Source organism: Cryptomeria japonica, chromosome 4 (assembly GCF_030272615.1).
Source record: "Cryptomeria japonica chromosome 4, Sugi_1.0, whole genome shotgun sequence".
Taxonomy (NCBI): Eukaryota; Viridiplantae; Streptophyta; class Pinopsida; order Cupressales; family Cupressaceae; genus Cryptomeria; species Cryptomeria japonica.
In genome coordinates, this window is record NC_081408.1 from 415,726,193 (window position 1) to 415,751,222 (window position 25,030).

At 35.8% G+C, this 25,030-nt stretch overlaps 1 protein-coding gene across 1 annotated transcript; it reads left to right on the top strand.

Moving 5' to 3' along the window:
- Positions 1 to 746: 746 nt before the first annotated feature.
- LOC131875149 (uncharacterized) lies at positions 747 to 23,514 on the top strand. Its single transcript, XM_059219180.1, has 4 exons — positions 747 to 1,070; positions 1,170 to 1,266; positions 22,799 to 23,335; positions 23,471 to 23,514. Exons 1-4 carry the CDS (start codon positions 747 to 749, stop codon positions 23,512 to 23,514), a joined length of 1,002 nt encoding a protein of 333 aa, XP_059075163.1.
- The last annotated feature ends 1,516 nt before the right edge of the window (positions 23,515 to 25,030 follow it).

Below are 25,030 nucleotides of genomic sequence, written 5' to 3' on the forward strand. Positions count from 1 at the left end.
AGAAGAGGAAGATAAAAATGAGGATTATGAACCAACTGTGAATGCCCTTTCGTCTGATCCATATTGAGGAAGAGATGAGGATTTATCTGAAGAAGAAGAATATTTTGATGTGCATCAAAGAAGAAAGAATTTTCAATATAGCATACAACAGGTTTTTTCTGATGATGATGAAGATATCCTTGCCTTGAGAAAATTATTTCAGGAGGAAGCAGTGCCTTCTTTGAGAAACTTGACTAAAGAGGAGAAGAAATCTTTCACTATTGCAGTTGTAGAACAAGTGAAAAGAAATTACCAGTTGAGAAATCGGAATGTCAACAATGAGCAGGGTAAGCCATCAGGTATTTTTGCTAGGGTCACAAAATCAAATGCGACAAATAACGACACAACCAAGGGCAAGGATACAAGTGTCAAGAAAGGGAAGGAACCAAAATAGATTAAACAAATGGAAATGTCAAAGCTTGTCAAGCCTATGGAGAAAAAAAAAAACAGTAAGCCTTATTCAAACTGTGGAACTTTTATGTCTCAAGCATTGTCTCAGGTAAAAATTTCTATGCCTTTGCTTGAAGTGATGAAATTTCCAAAATATAAGGATGAGACCTTGAAAATCATATCAAATGTTGGTGATTTTAAGTAAAGACGCTTCCAAGTTAAAAGAGGATCCTCCAGTGATTTACTTAGGCACATCCATTACCAAAAACTTCTCACAAGTGGATCCTTTTTATTTAACACTAGTTATAAACAATAAGATGGTAAGAAACTGCATGGTAGACTCAGAAGCAGCAGTAAATATTATGCCAGAGGATTTCATGAAAGAGATGGGAATGAAGGCAGATACCCCTTTTGAAAAATGTTATGCAATGGATAATAGGTCAGTCCCAGTGGTCGGGATCATGAAGGATATTGAGTTTAGGTTTCCAGCTTGTCCAGACACTACCTATAAAATGGATGTAACAATTTTGCAAGTTCTTGTGAACTATGGAATGTTGCTATCCAGACAGTGGCCGAACTTGGTAGGTGGATATGTACAACTAGATCTATCGTATGCTACCATCCCGGTCAAAGGAGAAGAGGTAAGAATCAACAGAGAGCCAAGATCTCCCTACCTCATAGAGGAAGTGGATCTGGATCAAGTAACTTGCTTTTGCCATTCCGATATGGACAACTTTCAGGCAAGTATTTCTAAACCTTTAGAAATTGAAAAAATTGTAGAGGCTGTTAAACACAATGAAAGTTTGATTTGGAAATCATATTTTGATGGTGCCTGCAGTAAGGATGGAAATGAAGCAAGAGTTGTATTTATTTCACCTAATGGAAAATATTTTAAATATTCTTTCTCATTGGCTTTTGAATGTACTAATAATATTGTTGAATATGAAGCTCTTTTATTAGGACTTAAATTAGCAAACATGCATGCCATTAAGTTACTAACAGTTTATGGTGATTCTATATTAGTTGTTTCACAAGTTAGAGGCAAATTTGCTGCAAAAAATACAAAATTAAGAAGTTACAGGAATGAGGTTTGGGATAATATTGAACTTTTCGATGCTTTTTCCATTAAATGGACTGAAAGGTCCAATAATATTTTGGTGGATTTTATGGCTAACCTAGAAATCAAAGATAATGATATCTCTTTTGATGATACTACACAAGTTGAGATTAAAACAAGACCATCAGTTCCTGATAATGTTAAAAGTTGGCAAGTGTTTGATGATGACAGTGATCTGCTAATATTTCTTTTTTATGAGGATCAATATGTAGACCAATAGATTGATTGGAATGGACTTTTCAAGGACAAGGATGGTATAGAGACAGTACTTGGGTAGGAGGTCTTGCATTTGAAGACAAATAAAATCCCAAAGGGATTGGTAGAGTTGGAAAGAATGTTTGATGATAAAGATATGGCTACTTTTAGACCTAGTTTGGGAGGGTGTGAAGGTGTTGAAAATTAAACTTGGGAAGTGACAACAATCCAAGAGAAATGTATATTGGAAAAAATCTCACACCAAAGATCAAGACAATATTGATTAACCTGCTAAGGAAGTACAGGCACGTCTTCTCTTAGTCATATGATGACCTTAAAGCATACAAGGAAGATTTGTTCTAGCATGAGATACCTTTGAAGCTTGATGCAAAACCTTTCAGACAGAAACAAAGGCTGATAAACCCTACTTTGGCTCCCAAGATGAAGGAAGAGTTGATGAAAATGAGGAATGCTAGTATTATTGAGCCTATAAGGCACTCAACATGGGTATCCAATTTGGTTCCAGTCAAAAAAGGGAATTGTGACATCATACTATGTGTGGATTTTAGAAATTTAAATGTTTCATCTTTCAAAGATAATTATGCTTTACCTAACATGGAAGCTCTTTTGCAGAAAGTCATAGGAAATGAATTGTTATCTATGATGGATGGCTTCTTAGGCTATAATCAAGTCAAAGTTAGGGAAGTAGAAAAGTTCAAAACTTCTTTCACTACACCTTGGGGTACCTATGTCTATGCTAGGATGCCTTTTGGACTGACAAATGTAGGAGCCACATTCCAGAGGGCTATGCACGTGGCTTTTGAGGGTATGATTGATTGTATCTTGGCAGTTTCCCAAGATGATATGATTGCTTATTCTAAAAAGGAAGAAGATCACTATAATGATCAAGAAAAGATTTTTATTAGAGCATTAGAATATGGTATATCTTTGAATCCTAAAAAATGTCATTTTGGGGTTACTGAGGGAAAATTGTTAGGTCATATTGTTTCAAAATATGGCGTAAGAATCGATCCAGAAAGGATTGCTGCTATTGATAAAATTCAAATCCCAAAAATAGTTAAAGTAATTCAATCCTTTTTCAGTCAAATTAACTTTGTAAGAAGATTTGTTTCAAATTTCTCTGAAATCATAAATCCTATTGCTAAAATGTTGAAAAAAGGTGCTGAAATAAAATGGACTAATGAATCTCTTAAAGCCTTTGTAAATATCAAAAGAGCCATCAAGGAAGCCCATGTATTAAAATCACCTAATTTCTCTAAGCCTTTTCAAGTGTTTTAATTTGCTTCATTCCATACTATTGTTGCTATCATGTTACAAAAGAATGATGAGGGTCATGAATAGCCAGTGGATTTTTTAGCAAAACATTGCAAGCATCAGAGTTGAATTATGATTTAAATGAAAAACAAGCTTATGCTCTTGTGAAAGCTGTGAAATCTTTTAGACCCTATCTAGTTGGCACCACTGTCATTGCATATGTACCAAATGCTGTTGTTAAAGACATCTTTAGACAATCATAAACTACTGGAAGGAGGTGAAGATGGATAAACCAGATCCAAGAATTCAATTTTGATTTACAAATCACAAAGTTGGTAAGGGGTCAAGGTTTAGCGAAATTGATGGCAAAATCCAATCTTGAAGCAGCAAGAGTAAATCAAATAGAGTTGGAAGATGCACAAATGAGCATTGAAAGGTGTCCTTGGTATACAAATATTCTTTATTACTTGAAATACATGAAATGTCTGAATAGTTTAAATGATAGTCAAAAAAGAACTTTAAAGATTCAAACATCTAGATATGTATTACTTAATGGAGATCTATACTGGAAAAATAGAGATGGTATTCTCTTATTGTGTCTAGATGAGTGTCAAGCATCTGTTGTTCGGAGAGACTTACATGAAGGTGTATGTGGAGGCCATTTCTCAGCCAAAACCACTGCTCATAAAATTCTTAATGCCGATTATTATTGGCCCCAAATTTTCAAGGATTGTCATGCTTATATCAGAAAATTTGAAGCATGCCAAAAAATTTCAAAGAAGCTTAAGTATAATGGAGCTATTCCTCTCAGACCCATGCATACAGAGGAACCATTCCAGATGTGGGGTATTGACGTCATAGGGGAAATAGCAAAAAAATCTAGTGGTGGGCATAAATGAATTTTGGTGGCTACTGATTATTTTACCAAGTGGGTTGAAGCCATTCCCACAAGACAGGCTACCAACAAAGTTGTGATTGTGTGTGTGAAAAGTGGACCTATCTGTATCTGAAATACACAACACTTCAATTAAGTCATTAGATGCATGGTTAGACAAATATAAGCATGAATAATAAAACCATAACAAATCGACCCATTGCCTTCTAGTAGATGCAATTTTAGATTGCTCTCAGATTGCTAAGCTATCCAGTGACTAGACAACACCTAAATGAAAGATTTTTAAATCTATATGAACATGAATATGAGCTAAATGGATGCAAGAATTAAGCTAGATATGCAAGATTAATCTAGCATGATTTAAGAAATATATGAATATTTAAGCTAAATGATATAAGCAGTATGAAATATCTAATATGCAATATCTCAATGCAAATTCTCAATGAACCTAGAGCAAAAACAACATAATAACAATATATTCTCCAAGATTTTTGAATGAGAGATGAGAGCCTGAATTTATAGAAAATTCAGAAAGAAACCAAAGGCTGAGATCAAATGATGATGAGCGGTCAAGATTTTCCAAGAGGAAGCACAATCCAGGTGAATTGATGTGATTGGATGCTTTTCTCAGTTTTAAAGAAAATTGAACTAAAATTAAGATAAAATCAAGAAAAAACTGATTTATTCTCTATTTCATTCAATTTTAATATTTAATTGTTTTAATTGATTTCTTTGAGATTTTTTATCAATTTTTTATTTGTTTTTCAAGATTATCTCGAATTGATTTCTTTTCTCAAATTTTAATTCTTTTTTTGTCAATTAATTCCTTTTTTGATTTAATTCCTTTTTTGAAGATTTGTGCTCATAATTTCCAATTCCTCTTTCTTGATTTGTTTCCTTTTTTGAGGATTCATGGCAATTTTTATTTATTTTTCAAATTAATTCCTCTTTTTGATGATTTAATGACAAATTGATTTATTTAATTAAATATGCTAGGATATTTAATAAAATAAATAAGATAATTGTTTAAAATAATTTACTTGGAGTGATCAATTAATTAAATAAATATTTAATTAATATTGAGTGATTAATTTTGCCATGTGACATTGATGATTTTAGAAATTAATTGTGTGCTCAAGATTTATTTAATTGCCTTTGGTTAGGACCTTGGTGACATTATCAAGATTAGGGGCCCATGGTTTAGATGACCATTTTTAGGGTATTACATCTGTCCCTCTTTGAAATAATGTGCGAGCAACACGTTGATTCAAATAAAATTTGATGTCTAGGAGATACTAGTTTTGAACTTGATTGATCACGAACCAGATGAAGAGCGAGGTATTTAGGTTCTTTTGAAGTGATGAAACTGAACATAGTTGATTAAATTGAAACCGATCTCGAACTTGATTAAACTAGGACTGATAGAGAGAAAAGATACCAAACTTGAACTTGATTGATCAAGAAGCGGATCTTACTTGATCTATAACTTGATTGAACTAGATATAGTGAGCGAGGATAAAATCGATCTTGAACTTGATGGATCAAGATACGATGAGCGAAGATAAACTGTCCAACTTGATTCAATGCGATGAAACTAAACCCCTGCTTAGATTGAGTGTGTGATCAAAGAATCTATTTAAACCGTTGATTGAGTTTAAACGAATAATTAGCTTGATGAAAAGTGATGAAATTGATTAACGTAAGAGACTGATTCAGACAAAGACAATGCCAGCTTGATTTGAAGCGATGAAACTGATATGCCCCTAGAGATTGATTTGATGAAGCTTAGTTGCTCGACTTGCAACAAAGATTTTTGAAAGAAATTCTCAACTTTGAGGTCATGAGTATGCCCCCTCAGGAGCAAAATCAAAAGATAGCGAGGGTTGCGCAGTGATTGTAGGCAAATTTTTTTTGTAGTGATGATAAGTTATTTGAGCACAAAGATTAATGTTGAAGATTAAAATCAGTTAATGTGAAAATTAAATTGAGATTTAGCATTGATTAATGAGAAACTAAGTGCAAATTGAAGAAGAGAATGAGCAGTTGATGAAAGCGCTAAGTGGTCAACGTCGTAAAATTTCGATGAGAGAATTGACATCAGATTTTGATTTTGATCTCGAAAATGGACTCAAGACAACTGATTTACGAGTTCTTGATTTGATTTCATCATACTTGTGTTGATTGATTATGAGATGTTGTTCTATATGCTCTATTCTATATGTATGCATATCTTTTTAGTATAGACGAATGAATGCAAATGGAATATGGGTGTTTATTTTTGTTTCTTTTTATGCAAATAAATGAGGAGAATGAGTAACTAGTAATGCAAATGTTTATTTTTATTCATGCAATAATATGAATGCAAATGAGTATAAAATGAAATGTATGGGTCTATAGAAGATGCTCATGTATACGGCTAACATCTCAATACACAAGTACTCAATCAGAGAAACGATGACGAAAAAGAGAGACCACTTACCTTAGAAATGATGATACTTCAAACTCTCATTATGAAGATAAAGAGATTATTGTTACCATACCGAAATCACTCTAAATTCATGAGATGTAGAATGAAATGCAAGATGAAATGCAAAATGAGATGCAACTGAAACCTAGTCATTGGATTTGAAATGCTTAAGTTTCATCACTGAGCGTTAACAAACATAGCAGGCAGATTAGAGTTCCTTTCTTTTCATGTGCAATATTAATTATCTTATCCACAATGACCCTTTTTTCATTCATATCTTTGGATAGATTTTTCAGGGACCTAGATTGCATGATAAAGAAATTCCCTTAAAACATATAAATAAATGATGGGAACCTCCCTGTAGCATTCAAATAAGCGGAGTCGAGGTATGTGTGGCGATTTCACCTTAATGTGAAGGCACTTATCACAGACACCAAGCTGATTAGATGTTTTCAGATCATCAGAATCATTCCTACAAGCAGAAAACAAAGAAAATATTATGCCCCCAATCCTTTCTCCTCTTAGTCAAGATAGACTTACTCGAGTTACTCAGATGGATAATAATCGAAAACCAATATAAAAGACAACACACAAATAAAATTTCATGCATATCTCAAACAGTTTAGTGATTGTTTTCAGTTTTGTTGTTTTGCTTGTGTACCCAGTGAAAAAACTCTTCAGTAGTCAGGAGATAGGTGATTCACTCGAAGTGGGCGACCAGGTTTCACTGACATAAATTTGACTTGGTTGGAACTACTTAGGACATGTAAATTGATTAGTCGATTACCCTAAGACTAGGACAGTGATCGGTTTCAATCCATGAGGGTTCCAATGAACTAGGATGTCACGAAAGTGACTAAAAGATATATACAAGCTAAAGCAAAGATGCAAAACTTCAGTACAAGAGATAAGAATAACCTGGACAAAATCCAATAGCCATACTTATCTATGTCATTGTTTTGATTTGTGTGATCATTGATAGGAATGTCTGGTTTCAAAGAGTAAGTACCCCATATAAGACCGATTTGTTTGGTTTCGAGTGTACCCTTTCTTGTATAAGACATGTTGATGTTTGATAGAGTTTGATAGATTGATTAAAAAGACATGTGATAAGTTTGATTGTAGACCTTGAGAGGTTGTCTATGGTTTATTTAGTTTGAAGGATAGTCTATGCTTTCTTGCTCTGATTTTTTTTCAGTTTTTGATTTTGTGATTTTTTTATTTTTAGGATTTTGTTCAGGAAATTTTGTGATTTTTAGGAGTTTGTTCAGAATATTTTATGATTTTTAGAATTTTTAATGTTTTCCCCTAGTGTCTAGTAAGGAAAAAGGTATTTTAAGTACATGAATGGATAAGTGAATGATGGTGAATGCTTTCAAGGACTATCTCACAATGTTAATCCAAGCACAAGGTCCTGATATAGCAATGTAAAGTAGGGATTTTAGCGATGTAAAGAAAGGATTTAGCAATGTAAAGCAAGGATATAGTGTAACAAATCCATATGGTCCAAGGAAGTGGCCATGTCAAGAGGTTTGTGAAAAACATGTTTTTGCATTTTGTCCACAGCGTTGATCAAGGTCAAGGAATAGATGTGGATAGGGGAAAAATAGGATAATCAAGATCAAAGGTGGTAATGAAGGATGTAAGCGAGCAATGGATAGGAGCTAAAGGGCCTGGATCAAGTGTAATAGATAGGACACATGAAGCCTACAAGGATCCTTAACCTTGTCAAGATCAAAGGTGGAAAAGGGATATGAATGTAGATAGAGCGAATGAGGGATAATGGAGGATGAAGGATAATAGATGGATGTACATGGATGGAACTTTCCCCCAGTGTAAAGTGCAAAAGGATAATAGATTACGCATGATGCCTATTTGCCAGGTTTTCATCATAGTACTTACCCAAGGCGCTAGAAGAAGTGGTTTTCACTCATGGACGAAATTATTTCTCTTTACTTTTTTTTCTGATTTTTTTTTAGTTTTTTCATCATTTTTTTTCTTTTTTGGAAGATGATTGAGGCATGATAGGGGATGGAAGGACCCCAACGTCTCTCTTCTTTGAATGGTACCCTTGGAATATGAGTTGCAATAGACCATGGCTATGAACGTATGCTCAAAGATGTTGGCAGGATAATGAAATGAAACTAGGGAAAGGATTTATGCAAAGGATTGGATAAGAGGGATGGAAGGGTGAAAAAGAGGTGTTGGATAATGGATGGGATGTTGGAAGAATTGTGTATGGATAGATGGAAATGCTGGAAAGATCAACATTGGCACATGCCTTGAGGGATGGTGGACATATGGAGGAGAAGTGAATCTCAGATTTTGAGATTTGGATGGAGGAAAGGTTATAGATTTTGGGGCATAAGAACCCAAAATGGATGAAGGAGGTGATGGAGGAATAGACTCAAAAGGTTTCGATGGAGGAACAACAATTTTGGATGCCAATTTTGATTTTTCTTTAGACTATTGTGCTTCAAGTAGCCCCTACATGGTTTTTAATTTTTCATGCTTTTGTAGTTCCTTAGAGCGCATTGCTTGTACAAGTTTCTTAGGAACCCATACATTTTTTGAGTTTGCTTCTTTCTTTGTGGGCCTTTGTGGTGTTTTGTATTTTTCTTTTTCTTTTTGGATCATATTTTTCTTTGTTTTGACATGTCGATTAGATGGGACATGTTGATCCTTGAATACATGTGGATTACTTGACTTGTGAATTTTATGCTTGGCATCCAAATGGCTTGGAGGGAGATGCGTGGATAGATAGGAATGATATGGAAGTCTTTTAGATGGATGGAAGGTACTTGAAGATGTGTGCCTTTGTTGATCCCACATAAGGGATGGAGGGATATAGGGACCTAGAATGGATGGAAGTGACGATGGGGAAAGCATATATTTGGATTTAACTAGAGAAATGTAGGATTTATGAGAGATACCAACATCTTGAGAAATGTCCCTGAGGCCATGACCTTTAACATTTTCTTTAATATGGAGGGGTTCTTGCTTGTGGAGATCTACCCCTTTGCCTTATAAATATTTTGACTTGTAGGATACACTTTGCTTTGGAAAGAAGGTGTGAGTCCATTATGAGATGGAGGTGGAATGCAAGGAATGATAGGATCATGAGAGGGATTTGTAGGCATGATGGATCCTTGAGGTGAAAATGGAGGATTATGACAAGGAGACGAAGGGATACTTTGGTCTTGACATGGAAGAGGACCATTGGATAAAGTAGGAAGGGTGTTTGACTCTTTATTTTGAATAGGATTGTTTGAAAAGATAGAAGAGGCATCATGATCTTGCTTAGGAAGTGGATTGGGAATGGGATTTGGAAGGATGATTTTCTCTTGAGATGGAAAGGGATCATCTTGGAAGAAATAGAAAGGTATAAGGGGATCATCATGGGATTCTAGGGAAATAGGATCTTTTTCAATCATTAGATGGGATTGAGGAGTTTTGGTGTCTTGATATTGAATTATGATAGGAACTTGTATCAATATTTCCATTAACTTGGATTTCCATAGGAGATATCCCTTGAAGGTAAACATGAGAAGTTTCATTGTTTGAAGGAGATGGTATGGATTGTTTCTGAGAAGTTTTAGGAGATGGAGGCATTATGGAAGTGATGGAGGCCACATATGGAGCCTTGTTAAACATAGGTTCATGATTTTGATCATTCTTAGAAATAGTTCCTTCTTTTTTCTTTAGGTGAGTCATTAGGATATTCAATTTCAATGACACCATTATCAATGAGATCTTGAATCTTATGTTTTAATTCCATGCATTTTGAAGTCTTATGTTCATCTTGTCTATGATATGCACAATAATTACTCACAAATTCACATCCCCATGTGGTCTTTTTAGGAAATATGATAAGATTATGCTCAAGAACCTCTTTCAAAGTCAACTCAATAGATTTCCCCAAAGGTGTAAGTTGTCTATCTAGAGGATATTTGGAGGAAATGCCTTTATGTCTTGGTGAAGGTGTCTTGTGAGCTTGTTTGAGATTTGGATTTTGATCGTCAATTATTTGTTGGTATTTGATTGTCAAATCATATAATCATTTTAGCATTCCTTGAAGTTTCTCACTCTTGATATCATGCATTTGTTTTTCAAATGGAGTCATTGATTTATTTTGTTGGATTTTCATGTCATATATTTCTTTCTTTATATCTTGAAGCATTTGAGCCAAGGTAGCCATGGGAATTGGAGCTAAGGTAGCCATGGGATTCTTACTTTTGTCAAAAATTTAGAAGAGCTTCTAGTTTGAATAGGCATTTACAATCGACAGGATCGAGAGCTAGATGTGTTGCAGAAGTCAAGATCAAATCGAAGCTAGTTTTTCATTTAACGTAGTGATTGATTAAAGTAACTAAGATCTGGTTTGGTTTCAGGAATGATCTATCCTGTGTAAGACATTATCTAAGTTAACTTAGGTTTGATAAGATGTTGTTTGAACTAGCTTAGAGATGATCGACAAAATTGTGCAACGCAACGACAGGGGTACACTATCAAGGTTGTTTATGCTCAAGAGGATGATAACTAGTTTTATGCTCGTTGTAGACTGATCTGGGCAATTTTGACTATTTGGACTCACAAGATCAGGAATTTGTATGACAGAGGACTAGACAAAGACGAGATTCTGACAGATAGAGTTTCAATGACTGATGACTACCAGTTTTTGATAAGGACTGATGTATCGATGACTAATAGAGACCAGTTTGGACACAAAAAAAGTTTATCACTGAATTGTTTGATATTATTTGATTTGTTTTCTCTAGTTTCAGTATTTCATTTTTCAGTTTCAGGGATGAAAACACAGAAAACACACAAGATATATAATAACTCAATCACAACATACTAACCCTACGGAAGTTGGCTGAGAAGGAAAAACTTTGCTTGTTGACTTAGATACACACCCAATAGCTAATCAGAATATGGTCATTGAGTCTCATGCAATGGATTCTCAACGTCATATTAGCCGACTCCAAACGCTAATGGGGGAATGATATGGCAAGTGTCTTGGGAGAGTTACTATCTCTCGCACAAATATTATCCCCCTTTCAGAGGTGAATCAGGTAGCTTCTATCTTATTGTTCTTAGTTAGGAATTCTGTTTGAAATTACCCCTTGAAGTCACGCAAGCATGATTGAGGCCTATAGTGTGACAAGGTACTGAAACAAGTTGTAGTCACGTAAACGTGATTGAGACCATGAGGCCCTACAAAATTCTCGATATGAGAGATCTCAAAGAGAAAACTCAAATAATCCCATCCTCTGAGACTTAAATCACCAAAGGCCTCTTTATTATAGTGAATTGGAATGCTTAGGTCCATTTGTACTCACTTGGGTCACTCTCATAGGGCGATTACTTTTTCCCATTGTGACAGGCCTACTAAAGGTACACAAATCTCAAAACCTAGAAAAAAGCTTCGAGGGTCTAGATTTCTAATTGTCTATAAAAGAAAAGAGCATACTCTCCTACCTCTCATATTTTTCTGAAAACACAAAAGATAGATTTGTTCTTTAACCAAATAGAAATTTAAGTGCCTAAAAATTAATTTAAAGAACACACGATGTTTGGTCAATTCTCTTTAGGCAACCTGCAAAACCAACGCATCAGTAGTCATGTTGTTTTTTATTATTTGACAAGTGTATGTTTGATTGATAAATTCTTTGTCAAGCGGGCTTGCAAACATTAAAAGCCTAAAATTAGTCTCCAAAATAACATAAAAAAAAAATCATCAAAAGAAATTCTAGCATGCAAACTGTAAATTAAACTAATCTAACAAGAATTTCCATTTTTTATGACTATCCTAGTTATGATAGTTTTGATAGTACTGCACTCTGTTGTTTATAACTTTTCAACCAGAGCTAATTAGGAAAATCGCTTTAGTGGAAATGTAGAAAACTTCTTTTTACAAAACATATTAAAATTTTGTTTAGATCCAACAATTCATTAAAACGTTATGCCCTCCGAACAGAGACCATTTTTGACTGTCATAGAAGAATAAGTAATTTGATAGTACTGCACTCTGTCATTCCTAACTTTCAAACTAGAAATTCTTACGAAAATTGCTTCAGTGAAACTGTAGAAAACTTGGTTGTCAACAACATATCAAAAGTTGGTTTAGATCCAACAGTTTAATAAAAAGTTATTTCTTCCAAACAAAGACCATTTTTTACTATCACAGAAGAACAAGCAAAAAGAAAGATTTTTATTTGCAAATTTAACACACGTTTATTAGTTATAAAAACCAAACATTAAATTTGTTCAAGAAACATTAGAAATATTGTAGTAGTGGGTTCGAGCCCCACAGTGGGCGCCAAAAAATGTGTGTGTGAAAAGTGGATCTGTATCTATATCTGAAATACATAACACTTCAATTAAGTCATTAGATGCATGGTTAGACATATATAAGCATGAATAATAAAACCATAACAAATCGACCCATTGCCTTCTAGTAGAGGCGAGTTTAGATTGCTATCAGATTGCTAAGCTATCCAATGACTAGACAACACCTAAACGAAGGATTTTTAAATCTATATGAACATGAATATGAGCTAAATGGGTGCAAGATTGAAGCTAGATATGCAAGATTAATCTAACATTATTTAAGAAATATATGAATATTTAAGATAAATGATTTAAGCAATATGAAATAACTAATATGCAATATCTCAATGCAAATTCTCAATGAACCTAGAGCAAAAACAACATAATAACAATATATTCTCGAAGATTTTTGAATGAGAGATGAGAGCCTGAATTTATAGAAAATTCAGAAAGAAACCAAAGGTTGAGATCAAATGATGATGAGCGGTCAAGATTTTCCAAGAGGAAGCACAATCCAGGTGAATTGATGTCATTGGATGCTTTTCTCAGTTTTAAAGGAAATTGAACTAAAATTAAGATAAAATCAAGAAAAAACTGATTTATTCTCTATTTCATTCAAGTTTAATATTTAATTGTTTTAATTGCTTTCTTTGAGATTTTTTATTAATTTTTAATTTGTTTTTCAAGATTATCTCCAATTGATTTCTTTTCTCAAATTTTAATTCTTTTTTTGTCAATTAATTATTTTTTTGATTTATTTCTTTTTTTGAAGATTTGTGCTCTTAATTTCCAATTCCTCTTTCTTGATTTGTTTCCTTTTTTGAAGATTTATGGCAATTTTTATTTATTTTTTAAATTAATTCCTCTTTTTGATGATTTAATGGCAAATTGATTTATTTAATTAAATATGCTAGGATATTTAATAAAATAAATAAGATAATTGTTTAAAATGATTTACTTGGAATGATCAATTAATTAAATAAATATTTAATTAATATTGAGTGATTAATTTTGCCATGCGACATTGATGATTTTAGAAATTAATTATGTGCTCAAGATTTATTTAATTGCCTTTGGTTAGGACCTTGGTGACGTTATTGAGATTAAGGTCCCATGGTTTAGATGACCAATTTTAGGGTATTACAGTGATAAAGTTTCTTTTGGAAAACATTCTAACTAGATTTCGGGTACCTCAAAAAATTGTGGTAGATAATGGGATGTGTTTTAGATCCAATTAGCTCTCTTATTTCTGTGAAAATTATGGCATCACTTTGTCCTATTCATCACCTTACCATCCCCAAGAAAATGGACAAGCAGAATCCAACAATAAAAACATGTTGAAGATTATCAAAAGGATGTTGGGTGATAATAAAAGAGCTTGTGATTCGAAATTGGTATTAGCAGTATGGGTTGATAGAGTGACAGTCAAGAAGTCCACAGGATTTACTCCATATGAGCTTGTATATGGGAAAGAAGCAAGATTACCCTTGAGTAATTTGCTCCTAGTCTATAAATTTGTTACAGAGGAATTTTTAGAAGAAGTAAACTTTATGGGGGACAGGTTGATGGCTTTGGTTGAGTTGGATGAATATAGAAAAGAGGATCAAGAAAGAAACATTCAGAGGCAATAGATGGTTAAGGCTTTACATGATAAAAGGGATTGTGACAAAAATTTGAGGGAGAATGGGTACTAAAATGGAATTCCAAAGACCAAGACAAAGGAAGACATGGAAAATTTGATGCACTTTGGCTAGGACCTTATATCATCTTTGAAAAAGGTGGAGAAAAATCATATTACTTGCAGGATACTGATGGCGAAGTGCTGGAATTTCTAGTACATGCTCAATACCTCAAGCATTTCTTCTCTTGATGATCAGGGAGTATTTCTTGTATTATAGTAATATACTTTTTTCTCTTGTTTTCTGTTATATGTTTTCAATTCTCATTTTGGTCTACTTTCTAGAGATAACCAGGATCTTGCTATGTCCTTAAAGAGAACATACATTCCTAGAAAGAGCCACTGTTAGCACATATTTTTACAAAATATTTTTGTGCTATATATGGATGCGCCTTTCATATAGTTTCATCATAAGACCATTTACTGCTAGTTTCTTGTGTGTAGGAGCATGACTGAAGAAAATGGAGCTGCAACTATTTCATGAATGATAGGGGTCACTTGGACACATTGAAAGTGAGCACTAAATAAAGACTGTATAAACAATCCATTAAATCAACATTCTGGCATATATCAGAGAAGGAGTCAGAATGATCCAAGCAAAATGCTATTGAAAGAGGGTACAGTCAATGGGTGAGCAATTTCCTGTGTGTTGTGTGGTGTTGAGAAGGCCAAAAGAAAATACTTTAAGTAGAATGCAATTGCAAGGTGTCAAAGAATCTTCAAACCAATGCACTTGGTAGGCATAATGCCAAACTCCATGACCTTTGCTAGCTCCTTCTTCCCTGTGACATAAAACCATTTTATCCCACATTGGTTGTGGAGAGGATTTTTTTTTTTGTATTTAAATGTAAATTCACACATATCCATAGTGTCAAAGCTTGAAGGATTTTGACAAGGAGCTAGCTCAATGACCTAGTAGACCCCACATGTGCACACATCCTGAGGAAACCAAAGTTTTACGATGGACTGGCGAGGATGAGGGCTAAAGATCAATCAAGTTGAGTAGATCTGACAATCGAGCAGATGATCCAACGGTGGTCACTATACCACAATGAGAAACAACTCACCAAATACCTATCATGGATCAGTGACAAAGCACGTGCAGAAAAGGGGCGAGTTAACGAGCATGCAAGTTGCAAATGATCTGATGGTTGTCGCTACACTGTGATGGGAAACCGCTCGATGAATATCCATCCCAACTTGGCGAAAAGGCGGGCCCAGGTCCAGTAGAAGGTCCGGCCTAAGGTGCATGGTGGTTAAGGTGGTGCCTAGTTGGATCCAAAGGTGAACCAGAGGCTGACACGTGGTGGGCTTGACAGAAGGGGTGAGTGGAAAAAAACCAACTCGAGATCTCACGACCAAAGAAATTTCATTAACAGTCTCTAGCTTGCTAGCATAAAATGCCAACACCCAAAAAACTAGAGACCTCGCAAGCGAGCAGATCCGAAGAAGATCCAATGGTGGTCGCTAGGTCCTGATGGGAAATTGCTCATTAGACTTTCCATCACGGCTAGGCGACAAGAGAGAGCTTCATTCTGGTGGTGAGTCTGGTTGTGCTAAGGTGGCAGGATAGGGACTTTGGAGCCAATCCAGAGGTGACACATGGTGGGCCCGACAGATGAGGTGGGCGGCCCAGGTGTGATAACAATCATGCAAGTTGAAAGAGATCTAATGACTGTCGCTATTCCACTATGGAAAGTTGCATGATCAATACCTATCATGGATCAGCGACAAAGAAGAGCCAAGGTTAGTGGTGGGTCCAACGATGCTGAAGTGGCAGATGAAGTGGTGCCCAGATGGACTCGCAAAACAATTCAAAAATAACACGTGGCAAAGGACATTAAAAAAAGGCTGAGATAAAGAGTTGGAAAGTCCAAGGGAGATCGACAGTTGTCGTTATACCGCAATGGGAAACTTCTTGTCAGTTACCCATCGCAACTTGGCAACTAACCGCTAGCAACAGGCAGTTAAGGTAAACGATTAAAGTAAAACGGTGGGTCCGATGATGTTAAGGTGGTAGACCTATGGTGATAAGCTGGTAGTCAGGTGGCATGTCATCGAATCCATAAAGTGACTTATCGAACAAACCTTGGCCACGATAGATCTCTAAAAGGATTCACCGAAAGCATCAGTTTCATCGACATAAAGTACATCGAAGAAATCAGAATTGGTCTCACTGATAAAATAAAAACTATTGATGAAACTACAAAATCGATAAGACCTGTGAACAACTTGCCAAGGGAGGAAGTTTGGCCGAAAGAATAATACTGATTCACATATATCATTATAAAGGGAAGTATTTTCTTTTATTTTATTTGATATAAAACAATTTTTAGGGTAAAATATTATCTTATGTCAAGGGATGTTATATTTGCACATTATTTTCTTAAAAGAAAGAAAATACTTTGGTTTTATTGAATTATTTAACAAGTACTTATATAAAGATTATTGACTTCCAAACTAAAAGCTAAGGTGGAATATGTTTAATTTTCAGATCAAGGAATTTGATTGTTTTATCTTGTGTGCAAAAGATAATGAGAAGATGATGAATATTTGCTAAGGAATTTTATCAAGGCGGAGAATAAAAGACAAATTATTGAAGCATCATTTAGTATTTTTAGGATTCTTATTTGTAATTATTTATTAAACCAAAGGGTGTGTCCTTAGGAATATAACTGTCTGTAACTTTCCTTTTTGTGTGTGAAAGGGTGTGTCCTTTCATATATGACTTTTGATTGACATACTTAAGGGGAGTCATTCTTATATGTAAAAGGAGGGGGGGCGAAGTACTGCTGGGATGGACTGCAAGTTATATGTATTAGGGAATTCTATAGGAAGAAGAAGTATCTTTTTGTGCAAACAGACTGTAATGGAGTATCTTCAAGTGTAGCTTATGTATGCAATCATTTCCTAAAGATTAATATATAAGGTTCGTTGTTTCTTTTCTAAATATTGTGCATGCTTTTGTGTTGATGAGTTATCTTTGTCCTCTTGATAAATCTGCCATTTGATTTTCTATGATGTGCCATCACATGTTGTTACATTAAATGTGAGGTTGGGTTTTCATTGTTTGTGTAACACATACTGAAACCTTCATAGTTGATGATTAATATTGTCTCTAGAGTTGATAGGATATCTTGTCCACAAAGTGTCATAAATACCCCTGGATAGAGGCACTGGTCTATTATTTATCTTTAAAGGTCCTAGTTTGTTATGCATTTAAGGTCCTTGATAGAGAAACATTCTTCCTAAACCCTATATGAACTGATCTTTGCATATTTCTTTTAAGTCCTGAAAGCATTCTATTTTAAATATACAATCATAATCATTTTCATTTCTTTTCAAAAGCATTCACTTAGAGCACATAATAAAGCATAATTGCATAGCAATCATTTGTTAGTTTTGCACTTTCTAACCATAAAGCTTAAATCCACTTTAAATAAATCTTTTTGTGCTTGAGGGAGAGGTATACCCACCTAGGTTCAGTGGAGCCTTAAGTGCAAAGGGATTTTGTCTTTGACCATCCCTATTCGTTGGCCAAGGCTAGTTGGATCAGTTAAGGGCTTGGCAAATCGTTAAGTTTTCCAATCTGTGGTTTTGAGAACCAACATATTCCTTGCGACCCAGTGACAAACCATTAGTGGGGGGCCTAGAAAAAAGTTAAAGAGGACAGTTAAGCCAAACGGTTAAGCGGTGGTGGCTAAGTTCTGAAGGATAGTTTAAAGATCGAACGGTCAATTCAAAATGATCGACGGTTGTCGCTATACCATAACATAAAGTTGCATGATGTTTTTTCTTTGTGGATCCACGACTAAGTGGAGCCAAAGCCTAAGGTGGGTCTGACGGTGCTGACATGGCAGATAATTTAGCGAACAGGTGGATCTGCTAGCCAAAGCCAAAGGTGACATGTGGTAGAGAAGAGGGTATAAAACCAAGGTCAAGTGGCGGGCCCGACTATTAAGCTAGTCTAGGTTAGCTAACAACTGAGCACGTTGGAGTTGATCCAATGGTTGTCGCAATACCGCAATGGAAAGATGCACATTTTATATCAATCACAGGTTAGTGAAAAAGAAGATCCATGGTCCGGTGGTGGCTCCGACGGTGATGAGATGGTAGTTAGGTGGCATGTAATCAAATTCATAAAGTATCAATGAAACTACAAAATCAATGAGACATGTGAACAGCTCGCTGAGGGAGGAAATTTGGCTGAAAGAATAATATCGAACAAACTAATGGAAACTTTAAGTGAAGCGGTGAATGAGGTGGCAAGTCAGATGGTGGCCAGCTAGATGCGTGGACAAATCAGGAAGTGACACCCGACAGAAGGGAGCAACTCAGATGAGTTAAAGGTTGAGCAGGTTAGAGATGATCCAACGGTGGTCGTTGTACTACAAATGTGAAGTGCTCGATGAATACCCTTAGTGGATCAGTGACTAAAGGAAAAGTGCTAAGAAGAAAGCCTTCCTGGTCCATTGGTGCAAAAATTTAAATTTTCAAAAGGATTAATGGCAAAAGTATGCGGCTTCGATTTGACATTGTTTTGAAGTGTAAATTTGCAGAAAGATATTCAAGGAGATTTGCAGAGAAAATAGGTGCACGATTTTGTGATTTCTCTGGCAACAAGAATGGGAAAATAAATATGTGATGAAAGGGACAGGACAAAGGAAGAATCAATGAACACTCCAATATATAGTAACCTTTGGGAAACATGAAGCAGTTAGTTCTTGCAACGGTTTTTTGGAAATCAGAATTTTGAAGAATCAAAGACACCTGGCACTTGATCGGCAAATACTGAGAAGTCAATTGGCCCTTCTCCAACTAGTTAACTGATTTGTTATGCTCCTATTTCGATTGAAAATAATGTAACCCTTTGGGAAATTATGTTTAGGATTAGAATATTTGTTTTCTAGGGAAGTCTAAATCTTGTCACATCCATATCTTTATAAATGGATACCAGGACTACTTAGAAGAGGGACACAAATTTTGTAAAAAAACTCTGGTAAAATTAATACAGGCCATTTTCTAAGCAATGTTTGAGTCAGATATGTTGTACTTGTAATCTTTAGATGGAGAAATAAAATATACATTCCAGAGAATTTGAACTCAGGCTTGTATTGTCTCTATGTCATTGTACTGATGTTCATTCCATTTAAGTAATTAAGGATTGTTTATTTGAATGATTTGCTAGGCATTTAATGAAGTTGTTTTAAGTATTTTTCTCGAGGAAATATAAATGTACTTTGAAAGAAGTCATTGATATCAGTATTTTGGTGTGGATTTTATGATGAAGTCTGGTGCAGATTAGGACTTTGTATATGTCAGGCATATATAGAGTTGACAGATCACTTACTTGTGACTTGTGTACGAATTTCTTTTGTCAGGTTGCAGTCTGTTGTAGATGACTCTATTGCCTGGATAAGGCACTGGTTTACCTATTGGTTGTTGGTGCATTTTGTGATCCTGTTCAAAAATCAAATCAACTTTCCATTTTATGTTTAGTTGTACCAGTCCTTAAGGAAAGTTTACAAGAATTTACATCTGTTTTATGTAAACCTTTTGCTATTTTTGTAAGAAAATAGTTATAACGGGGTTCACCTGCCCAATCTTTTTAAAGGCTTAAAGTGTAGGAGGATTCCTAAATTGGAACCTCATCTTGTTGTCTTTATTTCAAACTTTTGTTGTTTTCCATTTCAGCACAGAGGCAGTAACTTTCACTTTTAAAAGAGGGAACAAAAGTTTTCAAAATGGAGAACAACAAAAATGGCGACTCTATTGGGGATAGTCAAATAAGATAAGTCTTATGTTGCAGATCTATGTCTTTATTGCATAAAAGTGTTGAGATCAAGCTCCCTTGGTTTTAGTCTAAGAATTATTGAGCTTATTTTTCTAAAAAAAATCCTTGATCTATCTCTTCACATCTTAGAATACTATTCTGTTCTTTTCTAAAGATCAACAGTTTTATTCTCAAGTGTCTTGTAAGTAATTCACTGTGTTAAACTATATATTTTATTCCCAAGATATTGGGTGGCGACTCTGAAGTAAGGAAAAAAACTAGTGTTCTTTTAGAAAAAATCACAGTCACTTCAAAAGGTTAGCAAGATGAATAGGGGAAGGAATACTAGGTCTTATATGAAGAAAAACCCTCAAGAGAAGTTGCATGAAGGGTTACTTGAACCAGTCAGGAAGGGCTGGAAGGGAACTGCTATTCTTGATCAGTCAAATCAGTCATGGAAACATAAGAGTAATCAAATGGGTAATTCATCTAAGCATCCCGTATATGCAAGGTCCAATGCCTCTTCTCATGACTCTAACCATGATATTATGGGTTTTCATGTTGGCTTGTTTGGTACTAATGATGATATCCAAACCTTTCACCAAAGAGTGTCTAATACCAATGCTTTAGGGAGAGATAGGCATAGTACAAGTAATAAGGCCAATTCCATTCCCAAAACTATGGAAGGAAATATCAGTCTGATTGATATGGACCAGCTAAATGTGTTGGATTAAGAGGAAACCTTGCCAGACCAAGATGAAGTGTCCTAGGAGATTGAGGTTCTAAATAAAAGAGTACATCAATTGATTGCCATAAGAAAAAAAAGGAAAAGGAAAAAGAGAATGAAACCAAAGCCAAACTTATTGAAAGAGAAAGGTTATTAAGACAGATTGCAGATCTTGAGTTGTTTGCTCAAGAAGAACCTAAGAGTGAAGAACATGGTCCTGTTATTAGAGAAATCTTGGATCCTAAAATTAATTCTACACCTAAAGTTGCAACACAACCTAGTAGGGAGGTTCATAGTGATCCCCAACTTAATAGACCCGTTATTGATAAAGGGAAGCATAAAGTAGTGGAAAATAGATCTGAGGATTTACTGTCAAGAAGTGCAAAAGGACCCCTAGGAATGGCTTTGCATGAGATTGAGGTAGAAAGAATAAGGAAAGAAAATGAAAACCTGCAAAGGGAGTTAGAAAAGGCTGAAATAGAAGCACTTAATACCAAGTTCAGAAGAAAGATGCATTGCTTAAAAGCTCCTCATATAACTTTCCCACATGTAGATTAGAGTAATTTTACATCTCAACATACTTATGCCTCTTTGTTGAATACTCAACCAATTATGAAAGAAAATGTTATCCCACCCATTAACCAATCTGAAAATGCTACCCCAAATAATTTTTCTATTCCCTCAAGTACAATTCCAACAAACCAAACCAGTCATGGACCATCCCATATCAAACTCCTAGAGTTGGTGGTTCAAGCCCAAGGGTGAATGCTAGAAATAACTTTACTGGAAATCAGTTTCAAAGGAGACCTATAAATGTTGAGTTGTATAGGCAATTGTATTTTGATGGAATTTCAGGATATCCAAACCATGTCCCTATTGAAATGAGGGATAGACTCCAAAAGTTTGTTGGGAACAATGCTATCAGTTTTTAAGAGCATTTGAAATATTTTGGTGACATGATTAATGACAATGAAATTGCACATGAGGATGTCATCATGAAGCTGTTTGTGCAATCTTTGATTGAGGATGCTAGAGATTGGTACAGAGGGTTACATGTAGATTGTTAGAGTATTCGGGCATTTACTTGATTAATTAAACATTATTTGTTTAATTATTTAAGTTCCCTTTATCTCTTTTACACTTAAGCTAACTTTAGGTGCATATAATTAATTATTTTAATTAATTATTATGTGCAAACCTAGGTTTTCCCTTTTAGGGTTTCTTGACCTATTAAAGGTTGAGTTCTTTCTTTTCATTGTATGAAGAAGGATTATTATTGACAATACATTTTGGAGATTATTGAGCTCTCATCTTTTAGAGCATATTTTTCTTGTGTATTCTTTCCTTCTATGATTTGCTTCATTGCTTCTCCTTGTAATAGGTTTTTCAACTTGTAGAGTTTATTTGGGCTCCTATGGTGTTGTATTTTCTCAAGTCCTATATGGTATCAGAGCATCAGATCTGTAGCTACCTGTTCTTGTTTTGAGAATTTTTGCTTTGGAAGCAGATCTGGGGTTTCAAGAATTTTTTATGTACCTAGGGTTTGACCTTTTTTCTGAGCACTTTGGGCCTAAATGGACCTCACCATCATGCTCAAAAGGCCCAAAAACCCCTATGGTCATATAAAATTTGACCTATTTTGGTTCCTGAGCCTTTGGGAGCATTTTTTTCTCAGATCCAGGTCATACGACCCTGGCATGCAGATCGAGAAAAAAATTCAATTTTTTTTTTTTTTGCCTTTTTACAGCATGCAAGCCGAAATTTGCTTTTAAAAAAATTTCTTCATAAAAAAAGCAAAAAAAAAAAAAAAGGGTTTGTTTCTTTTTAAGAAAAAAAGAATTTTTGGGAAAAAGTTTTTTTGGGGTCCCCACGGTACGCAGGGTACTGTGGGGACCCTGCATTGCTGCAGGCCCTGCAAATCATGGTACAGTGCCATCACCATCAGCTTGGGCTCTGTGCTATTGGCTTCGGCCCCCTACCTTCCTCTGGCCCCAGCTTACCTTCCTGCCGGCTGTTCTTCCCCAGCCTCTTACCGGCTCCCAGCCCCCGCTGGCCAATCCCCCGCTGGCTCCTCCCTGCGGCCGCCGCCCGACCGGCCCGCCATTACCTGTAGCCCTCAGCCTCCACCTCCCTGCGGCCCCCAGCTCCCTGATCGCCACCCAGCCCAGCCTTCTCATTGCCGACTTCCGCCACCCCAGCCCAGCCCCCGCAGCACCTCCCCTACTGCCTGCCGCAACGCCTCGCCGCCGCCGCCGACTGCCCCCGCTCCGCCACGGCCCGCCGCCTCAGTTGCCCTCACCCAGCCCAGCCCCCTCTGCTGCCTTGGCTCTGCCACCTGACCGCCACCGGAGCTCCACCCGGCCGCCACCGGTGCACCACCCACTGGCCATCGGACCACCACAGAACCACCAGACCTCCTTTTTGGCCTTTTTCAAGGGGGGATTTGGTTTTTTTGCCCTATCTTGGGCATACGGAGTCATTTTTTTGAAAATGAATAGGTGTCGAAAAGCTGGTTCCGAGACCGACCTCATATTGTTGGTAATTTTTTCCAATTTTTCTGTTTGACAATTTTTTTTTCCAGTCAAAGTGAAGTCTAGTTTTTGTACTCCGGGAGCCATAGAATGAGCATCTGACCTCTATTTTTTGAAAAGTTTATATTTTTGGAAAGCATGTGCTGTGTACTTTCTAGTCATCTAAGTTTTATTTCTAGATTATGCTCCATGCATATTTTATTTAGTTTTTTTCTTTTTAGCACTTTGGTGGATATCGTGGTTGTTTCAGGTCCTGGGATCTCTTCTCTGAGTAGGGTGTCTCTATTTTGGTTCATGTTTCTATTTCCAGTCTTCTTATCATTGTAGCTTGTATCTATGCAAACACACTGAGATAAAGTGCCATCATGCATTGTTTACTTCGAATCTTGCATATCTTGTGTCTTGTTGTACATGCACTATTGATCAAGTGCCATGAGGGGGTTGATATTTGCCTGTTGTTTGCCATCTTCCTTTGTCCAGTGAGTGTTCCTTCCACGACATTCCCCTCATGATGATGTGTCTCAGCACCTTTGATGTTCTTGGTTCTTCGTCATGCAGTTGTTTTTGGCTGTCATTTTCAGTGTTCCTATCCCTCTCCCACTTCTGCATTATGGGGAGATTTATCCTGTTGGTTCTACTGCTTCCGTGGTTCAATTGATCAGCTCTTCAGGCTTTGGTTTCTCATGCCATCTGTATCTTCAATTTTAGTTGTTTTTTCCTTGTTTGCCTCCTGATTCGAGTAGTGTCATTTGAGGGCACTCATACAGATTATAGTCTTCTCTACCTGACCATATTCTATTTCAGTGGAGGTTCTCCAGATCAGCAGTTATTCTTCGACAAAGTTTGCAGGTTCTTCATGCTTCAGTGATATTCTTTTCCATCTCTTTTTGGAGTAGAGTTTTGTTCCCATGTGGTTTTCTCTATTTCTCCAGTTCATAGAGATTTCATTGTATTTGGGTACCTGATCAGGCCTTGTTGTCGGGACCCATCTTTATTGCTTTTAGTAGTTGTTCTAGGTTTTAGCTTCTCCCTAAGTCTAGCTTAAGGGGGGGTGTTAGAGTATTCAGGTATTTACTTGATTAATTAAACATTATTTGTTTAATTATTTAAGTTCCATTTATCTCTTTTACACTTAAGCTAACTTTAGGTGCATATAATTAATTATTTTAATTAATCATTATGTGCAAACCTAGGTTTTCCCTTTTAGGGTTTCTTGACCTATTAAAGGTTGAGTTCTTTCTTTTCATTGTATGAAGAAGGATTATTATTGACAATACATTTTGGAGATTATTGAGCTCTCATCTTTTGGAGCATATTTTTCCTGTGTATTCTTTCCTTCTGTGATTTGCTTCATTGCTTCTCCTTGTAACAGGTTTTTCAGCTTGCAAAGTTTATTTGGGCTCTTGTGGTGTTGTATTTTCTCAACTCCTATATAGATATCATTAGTTCTTGGGAGGAATTCAAGAATTGCTTCAAAGAGAAATATGGAGATAAGACAAATGTGAGCTTCATGCTCAATGAATTTAACAATATCAGGAAGTCTGATAATGAAGCTGTTACAGATTTTAATGCATAGTTTCAAAAGACAATGCATAGGCTCCTTCAATGTA